Source organism: Bos javanicus, chromosome 19, assembly GCF_032452875.1.
Source record: "Bos javanicus breed banteng chromosome 19, ARS-OSU_banteng_1.0, whole genome shotgun sequence".
Classification (NCBI taxonomy): Eukaryota; Metazoa; Chordata; class Mammalia; order Artiodactyla; family Bovidae; genus Bos; species Bos javanicus.
In genome coordinates, this window is record NC_083886.1 from 64,196,472 (window position 1) to 64,212,687 (window position 16,216).

At 49.6% G+C, this 16,216-nt stretch overlaps 1 protein-coding gene across 2 annotated transcripts; it reads right to left on the bottom strand.

Moving 5' to 3' along the window:
• Nucleotides 1–1,470: 1,470 nt before the first annotated feature.
• Nucleotides 1,471–15,018, bottom strand: APOH (apolipoprotein H). 2 transcript variants are annotated; one of them, XM_061393057.1, is made up of 8 exons: nt 14,885–15,018; nt 14,104–14,280; nt 12,507–12,603; nt 11,229–11,305; nt 9,562–9,750; nt 6,221–6,400; nt 3,721–3,918; nt 1,471–1,624 (listed from the first exon to the last, which is right to left on the bottom strand). In XM_061393057.1, the coding sequence occupies exons 1-8, from the start codon at nt 14,946–14,948 to the stop codon at nt 1,569–1,571; spliced, it is 1,038 nt and encodes a 345-aa protein (XP_061249041.1). In that variant the 5' UTR covers nt 14,949–15,018; the 3' UTR covers nt 1,471–1,568. The 2 variants fall into 2 exon arrangements, with proteins under 2 accessions (XP_061249041.1, XP_061249042.1); XM_061393058.1 differs by lacking the exons at nt 11,229–11,305; nt 12,507–12,603 and having other exon boundaries at nt 14,885–15,013.
• Nucleotides 15,019–16,216: the final 1,198 nt, after the last annotated feature.

Below are 16,216 nucleotides of genomic sequence, written 5' to 3' on the forward strand. Positions count from 1 at the left end.
CTCCAATAGAAAGGGGGAAAGAATGGAAGATCGTTCATCACAGGAGCAAAATTCTTAACTAAGAAGACAGAAGATGGGGTCCCGGGCATGAGGTTCGCCCTTAGATGGGATCTCAGAGTAAGGAGAAAGAGCGCAGAGAACTCGGTACAGACTGCTGAGGGGACAGACTCGGTCGTGCAAAGACTGAAGGGTCTTTCCTATTTTCCTGGTGAAATAAGAGCGGGATATTGTCTGAGAGGGATAGAGGGTAGCTTGAGCAGGGCTGAGAAGACACAGCCATGTCGGGGAGGCGGGGCGAGAACCAACTAGAGAAACGAGGCGGCAATCTTGCCGGGCACAGCTGAGCTTGTGTGACGTTCATGCTCATGGATCAAGGCAGGACCTAATAGCGTAATTGTGAAGTTCCTTTTTTTCCAGCAATGTTCAGCAGCTCTGGTGCAGGCATAGGAAACACAAGCTGAGCCTGGGGTGCGGTTTGCCAGCACCTCCTACGGAAGGAGAAAGGGGCAAGGAAGTTAAATATAGAGAAAGGAGCAGCATCGGTGACGGGCCAGAGGCGTGTTGGTGGACAGGGAGAGACGCACAGGCATTATGTAAACCAAGCTGTCCCCGTCCAGACCCAGTTCTACTGGCCTGAAGGGCTATGCACTTTGTTTATCCTTTACAGTGATACTTCTCAAAAAGGCAGAGTTATCTGGGGACTTGGTTACAAATGCATATTTGGGGGCCAACCTCAGAAATTCCAGTACATAGCATTTTTTCCTTTGTGATTATTACCAGGCGATACTGATGCTGGGGTCTATGGACCATTCTAAGAAAATAATTGCATTGCAGTTGTTTTGAGTAAAAGCACTTAAGAGTAGAGTTAGGGAGAGGGGAACTGGGTAACCAGGTAATTATTTACACTTTCCATTCACAGCTGTGCGAGAGCAGTGTTCCAAATATTTGGGTTTCTTAATTTGGCCACCAGATGCAAAGAGCTGACTCATTTGAAAAGATCCTGATGTTGGGAAAGATTGAGGTCAGGAGGAGAAGGGGATGACAGAGGATAAGATGGTTGGACGGCATCACCGACTCAATGGACATGAGTTTGAGTGAACTCCGGGAGTTGGTGATGGACAGGGAGGCCTGGCGTGCTGCAGTCCATGGAATCGCAAAGAGTCAGACACAACTGAGAGACTGAACTGAACTGAACTGATGTGAAGAGCCAACTCACTGGAAAAGACTGATGCTGGGGAAGATCGAGGGCAAGAGGAGAAGGGTGCGGCAGAGGATGAGATGGTTGGATAGTATCATGACTCAGTGCACATGAATTTGAGCAAACTCTGGGATACAGTGAAGGACAGGGGAGCCTGGCATGCTGCAGTTCAAGGGGTCACAAGGAGTTGGACATAACTTAGCAACTGAACAATAGCAAGCAAAAAAACATAACTAAAAGTAAGCTACCATGCGGAGTGACACTGCAATGGCTGACACGGTAAATTCAGTCTCTTTATTTTTCCGTTTCCATCAGATTCTCAGACAGACACATATAAGCATGACATTTAATTTTCAGTGTGAAAACCAGCTTAGCATGGTTTTACGTCAGATGCATCCGTTTTCCAGAAAGCTAAAGAACTGTGCTCTGTTTGGGGAGAAAAAATAAATAAATACTCTAAGAGAAACAATCATTTCTTAAATTTGTTAAATAGCCAAGCCAAATCAAATACATTTTATAAACGTGTAGAATAAATCTAATTATATGAATGAAAGCATTCCATGTGAGGTTTAAGTGATTCGAGAAAACATCAGGGGAAAGATAAAGCAATCATTTCCAAGCGAGAAAATGAAAAGTTCTATATAATTCTGACACTCAAGATTAAAAGAAAAGCTGCATCAGCCCTGTGTTTATTCCCCAATGTACCCACAGCACTCATCTGTCGGCAGACTGTAGGGGAGAGCAGCCTGAAGAAACACATTAACCAGCCCTATTTGACTTTTTAAAATCACCCTCTGCTAGTACTTTTTCTGCCAATCTGTACTAGGATTATTTGTCAGTTTTAATATGTAACACGGAGAAGGCAATGACACCCCACTCCAGTACTCTTGCTTGGAAAATCCCATGGATGGAGGAGCCTGGTAGGCTGCAGTCCATGGGGTCGCTAAGAGTCCGACACGACTGAGCGACTTCCCTTTCACTTTTCACTTTCTTGCATTGGAGAAGGAAATGGCAACCCACTCCAGTATTCTTGCCTGGAGAATCCCAGGGATCGGGGAGCCTGGTGGGCTGCCGTCTATGGGGTCACACAGAGTCAGACATGACTGAAGTGACTTAGCAATATGTAACATCGCACCAGGGCTCTGCTGTATCTTGAACAATGACAATTTATGCAGTGCATTTCTAACTGTTTGTAATTAGAGTGAAAAGAACGGTCACGCTTATCATTGAGCACTCACCGTATGTCCTGTGTAAGATTTCTAGTCATCAGACCTATGAGGTGGGTATTGTTTGCTGGTTCTCATTTCCTCCTCTGTCTCTAGCTGCCCACTTCTCAGACCTCTCTCTTCCCCAATCTGCTCCCATCTGTGTCCTCTGCCAGCTGATACAGGCTAACAACATTCTAGAAGCATCTCTAAACCTAGATACAATCAGCTTCAGCCTCTGGCTGGCTCCTCCTTTGTGGCAACAAAGGTATTTATTTAGACCTGAAACTGATGGCTTAAATGCTGACCATTGTACACTCCTTTATCTCACACAAACACAGGGTCATCTTTCTTTAAATGTTTTGCTCTAATGAATACTTTTCTCTAATGGGTACTTTTCAAACTCTAGGAACTGTCAAAAGAGGGAAAGAAATGTTAGATCTGTAAACCAACGACCACTGACTTGAATTACTTTGTAATTTGGGGTGAGTTCATTATCATTTGGGCTCAAGAGGTGGTAAATATTACTATTCAGTATTCCTTTCAATATCATTATTATTATTCATGCATAATCTGGAATTAGACACCATGGCATAATTTAACACTCATCAAAGAAAGCCCCAATCCTGACTGAGTTTTAAGGAAAAGAATTGGAAAGGAAACTGGAAATACCAAATGCAGTTACTGTTCATCTTGCCGTTTTCTCCCATCTAACCCTCCTTTTAAAAATCCAGTGGCCAAACTGACATGGCTTCTTTTAGTCATTATGTGTCAATCATAAAAGTGCAGATTGTGATTACTCGACTGTTAGAAAGAACAAGTGATGCCTTTGCAGCGACATGGACGGACCTAGAGATGGTCACACTGAGCAAGTGAGGCAGAAGAAAAAGTGTCGTACGACAGCCCTTACATGTGGAATCCAGAAGGAAACGATACAAATGAACTTACTTACAAAACAGAAACAGAGGTAGAGAAGGAACGTACGGTGGCCAGGGGAAGGGATAGGGAGAAGGGATAGTCAGGGAGTTTGGGATGGACATGTACACACACCTATATTTAAGATGGATAACCAACAAGGACCTCCCGTACCACACAGGGAACTCTGCTCAGTGTTGTGTGGCAGGCTGGATGGGAACGGAGCTTGGGGGAGGATGGATACAGGTATGTGTATATGGCTGAGTCCCTTTGCTGTTCACCTTAAACTACCACGACATTGTTAATCAGCTATATTCCAAAACAGACTGAAATATTTTTTTAAGTACTGATTATGGCCAGGGCAAGGCAGATGCCAGCTAAACACTCCAGCATTAAACTCACCCTTGAAGCATTTGGGAATCTCGATGGTGCCGTCTATGCACTGAGCATCTTCTGTGTAGCTGCACTTCTTTTCCTTATTCTTGCAGAAGAAAGAAACTTTTTGGCCATGCAGCATTCCATTCTTAAATTTGTTCTGGATAGCTACTCTCTCTCCTTCATATATCACAGTAGCTCTTTTAACAGATAACTTACAAGATGCTGAAAGAGACAATATTTGTAGTCAAGACAGGACTTCACTTTCTCTTTCTTAAAGAGAATGTAACATCAGAGCCACTGGATGAGTAGACCTGAAACCAATGGCCCAAGAGGAGGAGATTCTAAGAAGGTGCATCGTGAATAGCCTCAGCATCATTGCCAACTGCAGTTCTTTATCAGCAGGACCATGAACCGTGATTTCCGAGATCACCTTTTCTTCACCTGGAGTAGCCAGGTGAGAAGGTCAGAGAAGAAGCATCAGGTGCTGTGCTTCCCTGATGGTCCAGTGGTTAAGAATCCGCCTTGCAATGCAAGGTTGGTCCCCGGCCTGGGGAGACCCCCACAGGCCCCAGAGCCCATGCTCAGCAAGCAGAGAAGCCACTGCAGGGAGAAGCCTCATGCCGCGTCCCAGAGTAGCCCCCGTTCACTTCCAGTGGCTCCTCCTTCTGGTAGCAACTAGGCAAAACCCACACAGCGGTGAAGACCTAGCACAGCCAATAAATAAATAAACCGTTTTTTTAAAAAGCACTTCTCCAGATACACAGACAGAGAGCGCAAACGTATGGTTCCTGAGGGGCAGGAAGCGGGTGGGAGGAGTTGGGAGACTGGGGTTGACACATATACACTGTTGGTACTTTGCGTAAGATAACTAATGAGAGCCTGTTGCACGGCACGGGGAGTCCACTCAGTGCTCCGTGGTGACCTCGTGGGAAGGAAGTCCAAAAGGAGGAGACGTGTGTCTCCATGTGGCTGATGCACTTTGCTGTACAGTAGACACACACAGCATGGTAAAGCTCCCATACTCCAATAAAATGTGTTTTAAAAGACACTGCTGCTGCAGGTAAGCCTCCCCTGCCCACTCAGCTCCCATTCACTGAACGAGCACACCCACCCCGAGCCAAGTGAGTGTTGCTGGTAACACCTGACAAGTGTTCCCTTCTCTGAAAAGCAGCCTTCAGCCACAGAGCGCCTCCTCTCCCAGGAGAACGTGCACGTCAGCCCAGGGGCAGGGAAGTGGGCAGCCCAGCCCGTGCAGATTCACAAGGGGATCAAGATAAACAAGTCCCCTCGCCTCTCCATGGGATCAGCGGCCCTGTCCAGAGCTCCCCCGGGGATTAAACTGAAGTTACACTCTAGCTGAGCCCACATCCTCGTTCCAGACATGGGCCCTGTGTCTGCAGCACCAGCATCTCCTGGGGACCTGGTAGAAACGCTAGTTCTCAGGTCCCACTCCAGACCCAGCGAAGCAGAGACTGTTGAAACAAGCCCTCCAGGCGCTTCTGACGCGCAGTGTCCGGCTCCATCCTACCTGCCTCACTCTCTGTTTCCTGAGGCTCAGTAAATCAGCTGTGTTTGAATCCCTGTCTCAGGCTCTGCTTCGAGGAGACCCCAACCTAGTCATTCTCCATTTTGCCCAATGTCCTTCCAGCCCACAGCAGCCTGAGCAGAAGCACAGCGCCCACCTGATGCTCTCTGCACAAGTGCGACACGGGCCAGACCAAGGAGCGATGATGCCAAAGGAGCCAACTTCTCAGGGAAAAGATGCCCCGAGTGATGATCCTTCAGGTGAGAGGTCCTGGCACAGAATCAGGCCAGCTTCAAGCTGAGTAAGCGGAGAAACAGAGGTGCAAGGCAGCCCCTGAGGCCGTAAGACATGGAGAGAGTAGCTGCGGTTCCTGACTCTGAGTTCCCGTCCTCATTTCCCCATACTCATGGTCTATACGATCGCCCGTTGCCCGTTTGTAGTTAATCACCATTTCCAGGAACTCTCTTGACTGTGTGGTGGGGTTTTGCCCCGGTGAGAAGAGTCTTGACTAGAACCAAATTAAACAGGATGGTCGTGGGCCAGGACATAAAAGCAGTTGTAGGAAGCCCACACAATCTCCCACCGCATTACCAAGGCTGACAACAGAACGCTCGTCTCGAGCAGTCAGGAGGGACCTCCTGGTGGCCCAGCGGTTGAGAATCTGCCCTCCAGTGCAGAGGCCGTGGGCCTGATGCCTGTTCAGGAGACCAAAAGCCCACACACAGCAGGGCAGCTAGCCTGCATGCCAAAGCTACAGCGCCCGAGAGCTGAAACTGAGACCCGATGAAGCCAAAAATAAATAAATGAATAAAGTATACAGTGCTTAAATCGCACACAGGCTTGCTAGGCGTGAAGCTTCCCCGTGTTCACAGAAATCCCCGGAGCTGTGAAGCAAGTCTGAGAAAAAAAGTGGAAAATGATTGGAACAAGAAAACGGCAAGTAAAGGAGATTCAGGGATGAGTCTGCAGGTGGTTTGAGCCCTTACCCACATCGCATACCTTTACAGCTTGGCTGTGCAGACCAGTTTCCGAATTTGCTGCATTCTACTTCTTCCGGTCCATCCAAGGAATACGTTTCATGGCAGCCAAAGGTGGCGGTGTCCTTATAGTAGAGCACTGGATTTGCAGGATGGTTCACAAACCCATTGTCTGGTCTTGATGGGAATGGGCATCTTACTTCTAAGAAGTTTAAGCAGTAAGCCATGTTAGCATAAACAGTGTGGGGCCCGGTGATCACAGAATGGTTAGGAGCTCCTCTCTTACACCCGTGAGTCACTGCGTGATTCCTCTGATTTCCCCTTTATCTTATCCTCGTGAGACCCTGGACATTAACAGAGAAACAACAAGACTTTGAAAGTAAATTAATGAGTTACCAAGTTCTTTGGGCTTTCGTATAATCACAAGGTATTATTTATTGCAAACTTCATCTGCACACCGTCTAAGATGGTGGGTTTGAACGAAAGAAAAGTCTGTGCCTTTTAATCAGCAGACCATGAAATTAGAACACAAAGATTCCCTCCATGCACAGTAGAACACTATTGTTTGGGTTTTAAATGTTAAACCCAATTCTGATGATTGTCTTCAGACCATACAAGAAGCCAGCACGGAGCACGCAGGAGACAAGCGGTGCTGCCCCCTGGCCTTAAGACCCCGGCGCTGAAGTCCGAAACCCACACCCGTCTTCGTCGTCCTCGTTCAGTCACTAAGTCTGTCCAGCTCTTTGCGACCCCATGGACCGCAGCACGCCAGGCTTCCCCGTCCTCCACTGTCTCCCAGAGTTTGCTCAAGTTCATGTCCATTGAGCCGGTGATGCCGCCCAACCATCTCATCCTCTGTTGTCCCCTCTTTATCACACTACAGAAAACCAGGCTGGATGGAGGAGCACAGAGCTTTTGGAAGGTAGTCTAATGCGATGGTTCAAGGATACAAAATCCAGGGACTTCCCTGGTCCAGCGGCTAAGACTCCACGCTCCCGAGTTCCACCCCTGGTCAGGGCAGTGGATACCACATGCTTCAGCTAAAAGATCCCCTATGCTGCAGCTAAGACCCAGCACAGCCGAATAAATCAAATGGGTTTTTTAAAAAAGAGTACAAAATTCGAAGTTGGACTGCTTGGATCAGTTTTGGTTCTTCAGCAAATTGAGTGCAAAGGAATGTATGAGTCTATAATAAAACTAAAGAGAAACAGTCCATGGGAGAAAAACTTTTCCCTGTAGAAGAATTCCAGGTAATAAATATCAAGGACAGATAACACGAGAAAGCCACCACTTTGCAACCATCAGGGCCTCAGCTGACTGAGTCCCGGGTTATCAATGACGGCTCAAGAGCAGGTGTTCACATAGCCTCAAACTACCACCCACAGGGTGCGTACTAACTCCAAAGAGGAAGAGACGCTCTTTTTCACCAAGAGAAGAAGGGTGTGCCCCCTTGACCACAGGATCGAGTCACGCCCGACGGTGCTGACTGACAGCAGTGCCTTCTGCTGAGAGGGAGTGCATTCCTAAAGAGTGTTAACTTGAGTCTAATCATGAGTAAATAAGCAACCAAATTCACATTCTGGAAACTTCTAAAGACAACCAGCATGCACTCTTCATAAACATCAATGAAAGATGACTGAGAAGGCAGAGGATCATTCCTAACTACAGGACCGCCCCGCTGCTGCTGCTGCTGCTGCGTCGCTTCAGTCGCGTCCGACTCTGTGCGACCCCAGAGACGGCAGCCCACCAGGCTCCCCCGTCCCTGGGATTCTCCAGGCAAGAGCACTGGAGTGGGCTGCCATTTCCTCCTCGTAAAGGAGACTAAAGAGACGTGACAACCAGACACAGGCGTGGTTCACGATTAGATTTCACACAGAACAAAACGTGTGTGTAAAGGAACTTCTGGATCAGGTGGGGCAATTTGCATATGAAATAAATATTGCTAATTGTATATGATTGTTTAAATTATTATCGTAATTCCAAATATGTTAAATATCTTGGGTACAGGGATAACATAGGAGAATCTCATTGTTATTAGGAGGTTCATGCTGCTGAAGCGTTCATGGGTAAGTGTCATGATGTGTATAACTTATTTTCAGAAAATTCAGGGGAAAAAGCATGTCTATAGAAAGAAAGAGAGAGAATGTTACAACATGCTGATGGCTGACATATCAATGTAAACAGCTGAAAATAAGAAGAAAAACAACCCCTTGAAGAACCCACTACTTAGGACTCGGGAGAATTAAATGAGATGACACATGAGTGAATAGCAGGACACCAGGCCCTGAGTTAAGTCCTGCAGAAGGTGCTAGGGATCAGTAGAAGCAAGAGCGTCCCTGTGCTCCTAAGTACTTCTGCTGGAATCGTTCAGCAGACGTCTGTCCCATCCACTGCGCGAGAGGGTAACAGTCTTCAGTGCCACTCCTCGTGTGCATGATAAATTCTTTACTCTACCTGCTCGTTATGCAGTGGACAAATTCGAAGACAGTAATGGGACTTCCCTGGTGGCCCAGCGGTTAAGACTCCACGCTCCCGCGGCAGGAGGCACGGGTTCCATCTTTGATTGGGGAAGATCCCACATGCCACATGGCCAATAAACAAATAAATAAATATAGCAACGATGATTCCAATTAAAGGAGAAAGAATTTTCATATATATTTTTAAATTGAATATTCTTGTGATTCTTAAATTTAGGTAAAAACTACAAAAGCTTATATCGATCTGATCGCAACCCAGTTTTTCACTTTAAATCTCTTGAAAGTAAAGCAAAAGCGTTAGTTACTCACCTGTGTCTGACTCTTTGCAACCCCATGGACTGTAGCCCGCCAGGCTCCTCTGTCCATGGGATTCTCCAGGCAAGAATACTGGAGTGGGTTGCCATTTCCTCCTCCAGGGGATCTTCCCAACCCAGGGATCGAACCCAGATCTCCTGCATTGCAGGCAGATTCTTTACCTTCTGAGCCACCAGGGAAGCCCTAATCTCTTTGGACTTCCCAGTTTAATCCAGGCGTCTCTTCACCAACCTCACTGTAACATTCAGCTGTCCATGCTCACGCCCTCTTCTTCCCTGTCCCCGCCTCCCTGGCTCCTCCTCCTGTGGCAGGCTGCACTGTCCCCCACTCCACCCCCACGTCCTCCTCCCAGGAGCTCTCCCAGGCTGCTCCAGACTGTCCACTGCATCACCTCTCATCACCCTGAGCTAGAAGCCAGGCCTCCCTCACCTGGTACCCTCAGCCCCAGGCACAGGGCAGAGGCCACGGTAAACAGGGTCATTCAGAACCCTCTGGAGAGCGGAATGTGCAGCCCTCTTCAGCAGCGAGGCCCTGCACTCCCACGACTGCTCTGCCGTATCGTGGCACCTACCCCTGCATTCTGGCAACTGTGTCCAGTTCCCATGTTCCGTGCAGGTAACGGTGTCATTTCCAAACATCGCGTGGTGTGGCAAGCACTGAAAGACTGCCTTGCTGCCATAGAAGGAGTTGTTCCCAGCCAACGGCTTGTAAACGCTGAGACTTGCAAACTTGGGTATGGGTGGTGGAGGGCAGGTTATAGCTGAAAAAAAAAAAAAAGAACTGTCATTTGAATGGAAATAGCTGAGTCTTTTTTAAACAAAATACTCTTTACAGAAAGGAAAAAATCCAAAGATTAACTTGAGAAAATGCAAAATTCGATCAAATGCCAGGATAACCACAGTCCATTGGAGAAGCCAGGGAAGAAAATGTGATCAGAAAATCAGATGTCTGGGCCGGACAGAAAACTGAAAAATGAAGGGGATTTAAGTGTTGCCATCGCTGATCTGCCTGTTACAAGACATGTTGCTTAGGCGACCGGACGTCTTGGAACAAAACACTGCCTTGAAGACCTTTCTCGGAGTCAGAGCTGGTGAAGGGCCTCACTGAGCCAGCATCCCGCGGTAGCTGCTGATGGCAGCTCGCCACTGCGACGTCTGCGTGGCACCTTGGTGCCAGCACCGGTGTGTCTGCTCCCACTGAATACCTCCCGCTTTTGTACCCTCTCTGTGTGGCGCTTGCACAAGTGGCTTCACGCAGGGACTCAGAGGTGGGTTGCCATCCTGACCTAAGTGATGTAGAGTTTCAAAGCTCGGGCCAGGGTGTGTCATTCCAAAGGGGCTGGTTCACCTTCCAGAGTGGGAGACCAGGATGGGGCTTCCCTGGTTCACCTTCCAGAGTGGGAGACCAGGATGGGGCTTCCCTGGTTCACCTTCCAGAGTGGGAGACCAGGATGGGGCTTCCCTGGTTCACCTTCCAGAGTGGGAGACCAGGATGGGGCTTCCCTGGTTCACCTTCCAGAGTGGGAGACCAGGATGGGGCTTCCCTGGTTCACCTTCCAGAGTGGGAGACCAGGATGGGGCTTCCCTGGTTCACCTTCCAGAGTGGGAGACCAGGATGGGGCTTCCCTGCTTCACCTTCCAGGGTGGGAGACCAGGATGGGGCTTCCCTGGTTCATCTTCCAGAGTGGGAGACCAGGATGGGGCTTCCCTGGTTCACCTTCCAGAGTGGGAGACCAGGATGGGGCTTCCCTGGTTCACCTTCCAGAGTGGGAGACCAGGATGGGGCTTCCCTGGTTCATCTTCCAGAGTGGGAGACCAGGATGGGGCTTCCCTGGTGGCTCCTTGGTAAAGAACCCACCTGCCAGTGCAGGGGACATGGGTTCGATCCCTGATCCAGGAAGCTCCCATGTGCTATGGAGCAACGCAGCCGGTGTGCCCAGCAGCCTGTGGTCTAGACAGAAGCCCCTGCCAACAGAAGCCTGCGCACCGCAATCAGAGTGGCCCCACTCGCCGCAACGAGAGAAAGGCCCACGCGACCACCGAGGCCCAGCACAGCCACAGAAATCAATCAATAAAATCATTTAAGAAGACATCAGGACGAGCAGTCCCAAAAGAGGTGAGCAGCCACCTCAGGGAGCTGGGACTGAGGGGTTTCAGGGTGTAGATCTTGTATTGATAAAACCAGGAACCCCAGGCCAACCAAGCGGTCACCCTCCTAGAGCTGGACCCGGAGACTCACGGGCACAGACAGGAAGGTCTGGGCTCCACTTCCCTTCCTCAGTGCATTTCGCAGAACTAGCTCCTTTCAGATAAAACCTGCGGAGGGAAAATTGAACCCATTAAATTACAGAGTCATCCACCCCTGGCACCTCAAATTTTTTTCCATCGAGCAGTGCTGCAGATGAATACTATTGGCTTCTTTTCCATCTTAGAATACTGTTTTCCTGAGAGGCTTAAACTCCTCTAAGGCTCAGCAAGCCTCCCAGCCTGGGGCTTCAAGGCAATTGCTGAAGCAGGAGAGGGTCCCATCACCGCTGGGTGTGGGCCCACCCTCCCTCCCTCCCAGTCCCCAAACCCTTGGTCCCCAACCAGCTGGTCAGGGTATCAGGGTAACGGCTTCTAATCCAAGACTCACGTCTTTTTTGGGAATCACAAAAGTGAATCACACCAAGTAATCTCTAATACTCATTTTCTGAGAGCCTGCTGGCCCAAATGTGTAATAACAATGCTGTCTATTAACATTATAAATGTACCATTGTCCTTGAAGACAATGTATTCAAGATCACTCATCAATAAGTTGGTGTTTCTGTTGAAAGGACTGCCTTTCTCTTCCACACACAGCATTTCTTAATCTCTAATCACAAACCAGGATCCTCAGTGAAATTCTGCCGCTTCCTTCCCTGGGAGGCAGCCCTGGTGAGAAGGAGGGTGTTTCTACACCACCACCCTCAGCCTTCTCCGCAGAATTCTCCTGCTGTGTGCTCAGTCCTGTCCGACTCTGCAACCCCATGGACTGCAGCCCGCCAGCCTCCTCTGTCTATGGGATTTCCCAGACAAGAATCCTGGAGAGGGTTGCCATGTCTTTTTCCAACGGATTTCTCAACCCCAGGGATCGACCGCGCCTTCTGCGTTATTAGCAGGCGGATTCTTTACCACTGAACCTAGGTCACAGTCCATCAAATTAGCCTAAAGCCCAAGTCTGACTACTAGAATACTTTAACCCCCAAGCCAAGATTTGGCCCAGAGATTATAAAGAATTATCACCCGGCTTCAATAATTTCAATGTACTCCTCGTATGAGTAGCTAATCGGGTGCAGGAAAATTAGATAGAGCATCAACTTCGTATTTTACTGACTGCTGTATTCTCCACCCCACCCCCAACCCCACTGTGGATTTTTATTCAGTGATTTGTATTCAGCAAGTCCAGCCTAAAGACTAGAAATAAAATAGGGGCCGGCCTTGATGTTCAGCTTAATGGGGCAGGAATGCGCAGCCTTTGTGACCCAAAAGTCCTTACCCCATGTGGCAAGAAAAGCTGATGGTGTTGGGATACTCAAACGTTGTATAGCGTACCGTTCCGTTTTCTAAGATCCCAGCAAAAGGACATACTCTGGCTGTGATTTAAAGATAAAAACATCATTGTCTAGTTGCAGAATTTCCTGTTAAAATAAAAATGTTTAATCTCATTTCTATCTTTTGATCCAATGATGCTAGTGATAACTATTTTCAGAAGTTAACTCAAAATAATCTAAGTGACACACGCACTGAGGCGTCCATCGTGTTGTTACTTCTTGTTTGTTGTTGTTGCTTTTTTTGATGGCGGGGCATGCAGCTCGCGGGATCTTAGTTCCCAAACCAGGGAGAACCCACGCCCCCTGGAGTGGACCCACAGAGTCTGAATCACTGGCCCCCAGGGAGGTGTCTGCACGTTATAACTGTTAGTCACAAAGACAAAAATCGAACAGTCTAAATGTTCGCTTTGTTGTGGTTGTTGAGTCACTCAGTCGTGTTCTTCTCTTTCTCGACTTTCTCGACCCCGTGGACTGTAGCCCGCCGGGCTCAGGCGAGAGTACTGGAATGGGTTGCCATTTCCTTCTCCAGGGAATCTTCCTGACCCAGGGATTGAACCTGCATCTCTTGAGTCTCCTGTGTTGGCAGGTGGATTCTTTACCGCTGAGCCACCTGGGAAGCCCCCTGATATTATATATATATTATGCATAATATTGTATATATTATGTATAACATTGATTTACTATGTTTGTATTTTATTAGAAATATAATTTGTAACATCATATCTACTTCTCTTTTCACATCTGCAGTGCCTCCCTCTCCTTTTCTCACACCAAGTCTCTTTTTAAAATCTCCCCTGGCTCACTCCAGTCATTGTGGCTAATTCCCATCTGACCTTTTGTAACCCCACGGACTGCATCACGCCAGGCTCCCCTGTCCACCACAGTCTCCCAGAATTTGCTCAGATTCGTGTCCATTGAGTCATCGATGACATTTAACCAGCTCATCCTCTGCCCACCCTCTCCTCCTGGCTTTTGGCAAACAGCACTGACTGTCCGCAGTCTCTCCTCCCATGAAGCCCACCCCCACTGCCCCCTGCCCCGCGGCTCTGCCGGCCTTCTGCACCCACTGCCCCCCGCCCTGCAGCTCTGCTGGTCTTCTGCGCCCACTGCCCCCCGCCCCACGTCTCTGTTGGCATTCTGTGCCCACTGCCCCCACCCGGCGGCTCTGCTGGCCTTCTGCGCCCACTGCCCCCCGCCCTGTGGCTCTGCTGGCCTTCTGCGCCCACTGCCCCCTGCCCTGCGGCTCTGCTGGCCTTCTGCGCCCACTGCCCCCACCCTGCGGCTCTGCTGGCTTTCTGCGCCCACTGCCCGCCGCCTCGCGGCTCTTCTGGCCTTCTGCGCCCACTGCCCCCCGCCCTGTGGCTCTGCTGGCCTTCTGCGCCCACTGCCCCCACCCCGTGGCTCTGCTGGCTTTCTGCACCCACTGCTCCCGCCCTGCAGCTCTGCTGGCCTTCTGCACCCAGAGCTGGACAAGGTCGGTCATCTCCCCGCCACATACAGGATCTGAATGAGCAGAGAATGTGGGGAAGGAGGCTGACTTACGCATGCATTTCAGCGTGTTGATGGGCCAGAGCCCTGTGAGCGGGCATGTAAACCGCCGGATCCCTCCCCGGGACACGTAGCCCGGCTGGCAGGAGAAGACTATCTGCTCCCCGGGCTCATAGGCCCGTTTCAGTGGAACCACCGTGGAAAACGGTAGCTCATCTGGCTTGGGGCAGGCTGAAACAGAACACAAAGCAGTTGGTTGAGAAATCCATATTTGCCTTTTTAAGTTTAGCTGGCCCACACAAACGAAAAACATTTAATGCTACCAAAACACTTACCCTGAGTTTTGCTACAAATACTTGACGTGTGCCCTACCCCAGCTAAGCTCCTCACCAGCTTTTAAAGGGGGCTAGGTGTGTTATCCCCATTTGCCAGGCCAGTATACTGAGGCTTAAAGGAGCTAAGTATCTCGCCGAGGAGTTTAAGCATGGCTTCATCAAACAATAAGCACCAATCCAGTCTCCCCAGCATCCACCCTGAAGAGAAGTTAGCTAATCCCTACGGGCCCCTGACATTTACCAGAGGGTTGGGTGTGTGCTCAGTCACGTCCGACGCTGTGACTGCATGAACTATAGCCCACCAGGCTCCTCTGTCCATGGGATTTCCCAGGCAAGAACACTGTAGTGGGCTGTGACTTCCTTCTCCAGGGGATCTTCCCGCCCCAGGGATCGATCCCTCGTCTCCTGCGTCGGCAGGCAGGTTCCTTACCACTAGTGTCCCCTGGGAAGCCCAGGACTGGATATGCTTTTTTTTTTTTTCAAAAGCCATGAGTACTCACTTCGTCCTGCGATAGCAACGTGGCAGAGAAACCCTGACAGCAAGACGAGCGCTGGGGGGAGCATGGCGGGTGGGTCACGCCGGCGCTGCCAGAGTGGCTTTCCTCTCCCAAAAGGGGAGCTGTAAATACTGAAGTGCTTACATATTAACCATCTGGGGGTGTTCTTTTATCTCTGTAAATAGAAGATAAAGGATCACGGTTTGAAAGGAACTCCAAACCTACCTTCTTTAATCATTTACTTTTCATCTTGGTGAGTCTGTGTGAAATCTTCATGGACGGTTTCTGTCTTTACCGCACTTATGTTAACGGTGCGGAGTGGCTCGTTCTTGCCTCTGAGACCGTCCTGGTGGCTCCAGATTGCTCGGCCTCTGGTCCAGACCACCTGGTGTCTGTAGTGCTGGCTGGAAAGCCCGGAGCCGCAGCACCTGCTCCAGCCCTGGCCTCGGCGTGTAAACTGAGGCCCGTCACTTACTCTCGGGCTTCCTCTCCCCACCTCTGAAGTGACATTCCCTGCCCCAGGTGCCTGGTTCTAAAGGACAGTTTCACAGAGGCAGCGGGGGTTTTAACTCCTAAAACCTGAGCTCGGCGTCTTTTCTCACAAACCGAGGGCTTCCCCTTCTGCCTTCAGTAACACGACCCTCCTGGTAGCTGCTCTCTGCTCTCACACCAGACCAGCACAAAGTCCTGCTCATCCATGCTGAAGCCTTCTCTGATCTGTCTCAACAGACTTCTAGCTCTGCTTGGGGGACTGGAAGGTCGATGTAAAATTACAAATCTGGACGCTAAGAAGCACAGGAGAGCAGGAGAGGACGGGCAGGTGTCAAGGATGCTCTCGAGTGGGCTCAGAAGGGCCACTCAGGACCCCAGTTCTCATGTCATTCACTCTCAGGGGCTGAATAAGCACGTGGACAATGGCTAGACGGCATATAAAAACAGGACTCTGACCATGGTCGCTGGAGCGACCGGGCGGGCTAGGCCCGCCAGAGAGAACCAGGCGAGTTGCTGTGATGAATCACGTAGGGTGTCCGACTTGCCCCCACAAAGCCCTGCCATCAGGGCCTACTCGAGGCTTTCCACTTCATCGGCAGTAAAGCTTTCCCGCTCCTTTAACTGATTCTGGGTCTCTGCCAAACATGATGATGTCTGACTGCCTTCCGATAGCAAGCTCTGGATAAACAGCTTTGCCTGTTCTCATTTGGGTGATGGTGTTTTACACCCAAGTCTGAAGTTCCCAGAGACACATTGGTTTGAGACATGCTCTTGGCAGACAATGACTCTTGAGCGATGCTAATGAACGTGGTGTTCCGTGGTGAGGAGAGCAGTGTGCTGCCG

Coding starts and splice junctions, on each gene's coding strand:
- APOH (XM_061393057.1), bottom strand. CDS start 14,948: ATGCTCCCCCCAGCGCTCGTCTTGCTGTCAGGGTTTCTCTGCCACGTT. Junction 14,281..14,884: donor CGTTGCTATCGCAGGACGAA/GTGAGTACTCAT, acceptor GTTCTGTTTCAG/CCTGCCCCAAGCCAGATGAG. Junction 12,604..14,103: donor CAACACGCTGAAATGCATGC/GTAAGTCAGCCT, acceptor TTTAAATCACAG/CCAGAGTATGTCCTTTTGCT.